Below are 6,749 nucleotides of genomic sequence, written 5' to 3'. Positions count from 1 at the left end.
GTTCTCCCCTAATGGAGGCCATCCAGCTTAGATCAGAACTTTCCAGCTGCTCCAGGAGAGCTGGTTTAAGCTAACGATCAGAACTTTCCAGCTGCTCCAGGAGAGCTGGTTTAAGCTAACGATCAGAACTTTCCAGAGAGGTTCTCACTCGGTTCTCTGTCCCACCTGTTTTCATAGGGAAGCAGCTCCTGCCGCTTTCATGCAGCCTTCATGCCGGAGTGAGCCAGCTGGCCTCACAGGGGCCCTCTGCAGGCCCTGGGGCCCTCGGATGGCCGTCATCAGTTGGAGGAGAGGGAAACAATCTGGTGCGGATGAGGAGTCAGGTTTTAGGGCAGTCGGCACCTTCGCTCAGCGGCCTGGTCAGTACCAACTACACACTTTAATGTGATAAACGAGTCGCCTCACATCTGGCTGATCTTGAAGATGAGAAATAAACGCAGAGTCACTCTGGTCACCATGACTCAGGGCTTTTCAGCTAAAACGGGAGCGCTGTGTGAAGGAGGGAGGGGTGGTTCTGCAGTTAGTGCTCTCCAGTCAAGCTGCGCCCCCCGATGGCAGCAGATGGTATGAATTAATGCTAACTGCAGTAGCTTTTTTCTGTCTGGCACTTGGGGTACCCTGATACCAGAGTAAACTGACCCTGACATGTTTTATTGCCCCTCATCTTCTTTACGTCTCCTTCAAAAATGTTTTTACTGAAATGATGGAAGTTGAACAGATACATTTTTCCTTTAGGTCATGTCTACACATAAATTCCTCAGCAGGTTTTATCAGCTGTTTGCTTTCAGATTAAAAATGTGTGTCTGGAATCGGCCAGCAGGTGGCGGCAGAGTTTAACTTGTTTTATGTGTCAGAGTTCAGATCAAGTCACAGAAAAAAGCAGCCGCACAGATGTTATGTTCTTTCCACGTGTCTCTATGGCTTTCCTGAGACGGACCGGCAGGAAGCGATCAGCTGGATTAAACCGGATTCTGATCCCGGTGTTCCCAGCTGAGCCAATGATTACAGGTTAATGCTGTGGGCCTGTTTATCAATGTTTTCCTCTGTGGCTGCTCGTTCTCTGGGGCTGTCGCCATTCAGAGCTTAGGGCTTATTACATGTTAAAGCTCAGCACAGTGGTTCTGGACTTTATCAGGAACGAAACCTCAGAACTTTGGACTCAACTGTCGGATTTTCTTCTTTTCTAAGCAGAGAGGATTTATTTACCTTTGGGGGTGTTCAACAGCTGGAGATCAATGTTTGATCTTTGCAACTCTGTTGATGAGGTCCTGAATATTCAGCCTGGATCTGATCACGATTTGGCGTCTTTGATGGTTTAAATATGGACCGAGTGATGTGAAATTACTGGGTCAGTTCTGAAGGAGCAGAACTTAGAGTCAAATAACGGAGTAATGCGGCTCAGAGATGGTTTGTTTAGTGTTTTACTGTCTGCAGGTTTCATCCAGGATTCTTTTTAAACCTTTAAACCCAAAACTAACGGTTCTAAACTAAACTCCCAGCAGCCGCCTGACAGGCTCTGATATTTTCTGTCTGTGTTTGAGCTGAAATCTTAATTAAATCTCCAACCTGAGGATTAGTCCTGATCTGTGCTGCGGGCTGTGATGAATGGAGGGACGTCCAGATGGTGTTTACCTCCTGACTGGTTCAGAGCCCAAACAACACGCTGAGCTCGCTGCTCGGCCCGACTGCACCGGCTTCTGGTTCTGGTCAAATAAAGGGCTTCATGTTTACTTAGGGAGAATGAAAATGTTTCAGTCAAAGCAGAGAGGAGAAACGTGTCAGATGAACATCCATGTTGGTAAGATGGAGGCTCCATCTTCATCAGACCTCAGCAGCTGTAGCTGTTAGAGGAGAGACGCTCAAAAACACAACATCACTGCTGGCCCAAAAAGAAAGACACACACACACAGACCTAGTCAATACCAGAACCAGAACCTCTCATTTTCATTTCACAATAAAAGTCCCCTTAAAATGAATCTGAAAGATCTAGATTCTCATAAAAAAATCCAAGACATGAAACAATAAAATAAATGTAACCTCCATTTAATAAAAATCTATTTTTTTATCCTAAGTTTGTTTTAGTGGAACCTATAAATGTATAAAGGTCAGATCTGCTCACAATCAGGAATAAATCAAAGATCCTAATGTTTTCAGCATGCGAGCATAATTAAAAATATGCAACAACAAAAAAAAAAATCATTATTTATTTAGGGATTTTTCCATGTTGAAAAGATGCCCTTTTTAAATGAATTAACACAGTGATCAATGGGCCGACGATGACGGCAGGAACAGGAATAAATGGCTGAATAAGCTTCTCACCTCTCCAAATGTTGATCTGCTCGTGGGAGCGTCTGTGTTCACCTGCAGACTCCTTGGATAATGGTAGGGAAGGCTCAGCCTAGGTACGCAAACACAAACAAGCACACAGCTGTTGGTGTCAGAATAACATGTTTTCATAGCACTGACTGGAGGTCCTCAAACAAACTGTACATCTCCTGTAAATAAGCAGCCAGATGTGTTTTCTAACAGGAATTTAACACCTGAAGGAAGGAAAACCCCTATTCATGAGTGCAAAAATCCACCACTTTAGACAGTGAGACGGAAAATGCATTTTATGCACTTTGTTCTCTGTTCTGTTTTTTGTCCACATAGTTCTTACACAGCTCTTTAGGGTGGTGGTGGTGGGGGGGGGGTGTTTAGAAACAGCTCAAAGCAGAGGAAGGCAGGAGGCTGCAGGCAGTGGTCTCATGTCTGGTGAGCTGGTGTGATGAATGGGGGGTGGCAGCCCTTCCAGGTCTGAATCCCGCATGGCGAGAGCGGTCCACTTAGGGGAAATGCATGAAATGGTAGGAAAAAAAAAAACAATGGTTAGTGGAAGGAAGAGTTTTCAGATGGTTAAAATGAATAAAATATAAAGTTTTTCATCTTTACCATATAAAGAAGAAGCCTTTTCAGGAAAGGAATGTTGTTTCACCGCCCCATTTAATCCTGCAGCCACATTGAGTCACTTTTCTTCCTTTCATCTGATTTTAAAACATAGTCTTGCTTTAACCCTTTAATTCCATTTTAGGTTAATTCCGCCAGTTTGTTCACTAATGTTTTAAAACTTTTCATGTCACCTTTTTATTTTATGCCCTATTTTAAGAAGTTTGAGTTCTTAGCTATTTGTTATTAATTCCCTATAAAAGTTTGGAGCTTTTTCTCGCTTAAAAAGCACTTTAGAAATTAAAACTACATTTCTGATATCACTATTATCACTATTATTCTTTGAACTTTGCTTTTTGTTCAGTTCTGTTGGAAATGCAGATTTTACCCATTATCCACAACTAATTAGCTAATAACATGCACACCTGTACGGTGGTTTCAGCCTGGATAAATGGGGGATCCCACTCTAGATTACTTACGCCTAGGAATAAAACAATTTATCAAATTAATCGTGATTAATCGATTATTGAAACAACTAATTTAGTAATCGATTAATCGTTAAATGGAGTATAGAAACATGCCTTTAGCTCACAGAGCGACCCACTTAGAGCTGTAATTATACTGAAATTGTAAAAACATTTTTAAATATTTTTAATTATTGGAGGTCCGGTGTTCCTTATTCAATTCAGCTTTTTCTTAAATACCTTGCAGGTGAGAACAGATGCAGTGTTGCCAATATTGCTGCCTGTTCTGGTCACACAGGTTTTTACTAACTACCGGTACTTAAAAAGCACAAGGAGAGATTCTCACAGATAAGATATACAGTTTCTCCCAAACTGAAGGATTTATTGGAATTACCTTAATTTAAAAGGAATCTATCCTCTTAACAAAGCATCTCAAACTGGAAAACAGCTTCCGAGGCATCAGTAAGATAAGACCTGCATTCGGCCTTGTCTAGCAGGTGCTCTGCTACAACAAATACTTTAAAAAGTACGTAAAGATCAGCTTTCATAATGAACAGGAGAAGGGATATGATGTTAAAGAGATTTGACTGATCTGGTTGAGCGACCCTGACTTTCAGACCGACCCCTTTTCTGCTCTCTGAAATCCAGAACCAAACTTTAATTTCTTCGCTGCTTCACTGTTTTAGCTTTTGCACCAAATTATCTTCTGTGTGCAGGTTATTTTTCCACAGAGCTGCTAGTTTGACTTGATCCTTGCTTGTTTCATGCAGACATGAAGGTCTTGCATTCAGTTCTCAGAAGAACCATCTGCAGCATCTGACCGTGTCTCTTTGCCAGGAAATGTCATTAAATTAGTCCTGCTTGTTAAAGTCAAACAGGAAACATGATCAAACATGAAGGAGATGATGGGAACCAGACGAAGCCTGGAGGGGAAGATTCCAAATGAGCCGTCATGAAATCAAGCTGGATCATTGAGTCCAAGACTCCAAATGATCCCAGCAGCTGCACCAGAACCATGGTTCCGGTTTGAGTTTGTTCCAGGTACAAGCGGTTCTTCACTTTAAATCAGGATGATGTGAAGGAGAAACAGAGCAAAGATAAGAATTAGATGAATGATCCAAAGACTTTCATACTAATTCTCCTGAGAATCTGGATCAGGTTTGGTTCTGACTGGGGTGGGCTAACCCTCTAACTGGTTCTGGAGTTCTGCTTTTATCCGTTTTGAGGCTCAGAACTCTGTTGCGTTGGGAGTTTGCAGCCTCTGGGGAAGGAGGCGCAACAAGGCCCTGATGAGCCAATCAGAGTGTCAAGAAAGGCGCTGTTAAATAAAATGTATTATTATTATTATTAAAAAAGATGCAGAAGGTTCTGGGACACTGGATCTAGAAGGTACTGCTGGCTTAATTTTAATAGACCATTGATAGAAAGTGGTTCTTCAGAACCACAATGGGAACCAGCAGACTTCTCTGTTTTGGTATTCAGGATGAATTGTTGGATTGATGGATGTGGGTTTGTACTTGTGTCCTTTTCCCGCTCAGTGTTCACCAGAACCTTTCCCATTTCTCCTGCGGACCCGATCCAGCTTTTTATCGTCCTGGTTCCCCCTAACCGGCCTTCATGTGACGCCCACTTAAAAAGCCTCCACACTGAGGCCCTGCCGATAGACGGAAGTTAAGAGTCCATTAGTCTCAGTGTGACGGTCCTCTGCAGAACTTTAATTTGACGCTTCAAGGACAGGAAACCTAAGGAGAAGCAGGATTCCTATGTGATGTTCTACGTCTACATTACCAGAACCTTCTGTTAAATGTTTCCATTTAACTCTCCAACGGCTAGAACCGTCCCTTCTGTTCTGGTTCATAGACTATTTAAGGTTAGGGTTCTGAAATGGACCTGTGATTCTTAGCTGACCCAGTTTAGAGGCTTCATTGAGGCATGAGAAGAACTGGATCATGTTTGCCTAAAAAACCTGTAGATCCTCCAGTAACAGAATGTCAGCAGGAACCAGCAGTAGGTTCTGTTTGATTCTAGTACTGCTCCAGACTCAGGTGGCTTTCAGTGGTTTCTGTCCTTCTAATCGGACCTGACCGTGAGCCCTTTGGTCCCTGCTGGGTGGTTCTGGATGTAACCTTCAGAGACAAAGTTCTTGTTGCTGCAGGTTCTGATTCCTCACATCCTCGATGTTTCAGTCGTATCTCAGAAGAAGAGCCAAAGTTTCTGCTCCACAAAGAGTTTAGTTCTGTGTTTCTGTTCATCTCTGGTACCACAGAGGGAAACCATCCGTTCTTTGGCATTAATTAAGGCGGATGTGATATTTTGACTCAAAATAAAGGTTCTCATTATAAACATGTGGAACCAGGTGTTGGAGGGAAGCTGGTGGAACAGTGCCAGGGCGTTTTTAATCGGTCCTTTAAAAGGACAGCCACTTCCTGTTTCTGGGTCTGAGCAGAGTTCTTAAATCGAACAGTTCTTAAATCGTTCTTACAAGTGTTTCAGGAGAAAATGTCGTATTCATCTTTTTTTTCTTCCTATTTCTAATCTTTTCAGGTACAAACACATTTTCAGAGTGCTCCAGACTTACAGGAGCCTTGTTCAATCAGTCAACTGTTATCCAAACCCAGTATTCCACTAAATGACCACATTTGTTGTTACCTAGAAGTAATTGTCCATTTTATTAGGCTGCATCATTATATGTTATGCAGCTCTGCAGTTATAAACGACATTTTTATTGGCTGATGACACAACTATCTGTCACTAAACCTGCAGCTGGCATGTCGGTATCCAGGAGACGCTGGTTTAATTTGTTGTCATTTCGTCCAAAGGAAGAACAGTCAGTGAGCTACTATAGAAATAACATCTGGAACAGAAAATGGATTGAAACTTCAGAAAAGCTCCTCTAATAGTCAGACTTTCATCCATTTCCCTCCATGGCAGCTCATTGGCTTTGTTATTACACTTAATGTGGATTAATGTGGATGTTTGGGTCTAATTTCATTAGATTAAAGTTTCCCTATTAACATTTTCATGTTTATATATAAGAGAGATGGAGAATGGATGAAGGGAATGACTGACGTTGTCTGGAGATGTACAGTACAGCTGTGTGTGAATTAAAAGGAGATTAAGCTGAATGTTGGTTGATGGGGAACTCATATTAATCATTTAGATCATATGTTCCACCTCTTGCCTGCATCAGTAGTTTTAATGGCTGTTGCATGTCACTTGCAGCTCTGGTGATTCCTGGTTGGCTTTTACTGGTCCTTTAATTCTGCTGCTCAGCTCTCAGGCAGCAGATCCTCGATCTTCCAACACATAAAGGTTTTCTTCTTCGTCTTCAGAGCCATTTCTGTGAATGAACACCGTCTG

General features: G+C 42.2%; 1 protein-coding gene across 1 annotated transcript in view; it reads left to right on the top strand.

Moving 5' to 3' along the window:
* The window catches only part of LOC107101729 (microtubule-associated serine/threonine-protein kinase 2-like), a gene marked incomplete at its 3' end in the record, with an annotated part of 91,081 nt that overhangs the window by 23,328 nt on the left and 61,004 nt on the right, over nucleotides 1–6,749 (top strand). The window contains exon 3 of the mRNA XM_015400747.1: nucleotides 178–359. Coding sequence (XP_015256233.1) covers nucleotides 178–359 — 182 coding nt within the window. The remainder of the gene's footprint in view (nucleotides 1–177; nucleotides 360–6,749) is intronic.

The sequence above is a fragment of the Cyprinodon variegatus genome, unplaced genomic scaffold (genome assembly GCF_000732505.1).
Source record: "Cyprinodon variegatus isolate N-32 unplaced genomic scaffold, C_variegatus-1.0 Scaffold1143, whole genome shotgun sequence".
NCBI classification, from domain to species: domain Eukaryota; kingdom Metazoa; phylum Chordata; class Actinopteri; order Cyprinodontiformes; family Cyprinodontidae; genus Cyprinodon; species Cyprinodon variegatus.
The sequence above is the reverse complement of the archived record's forward strand: the minus strand, read 5'-3'. Positions and strand labels throughout refer to the sequence as shown.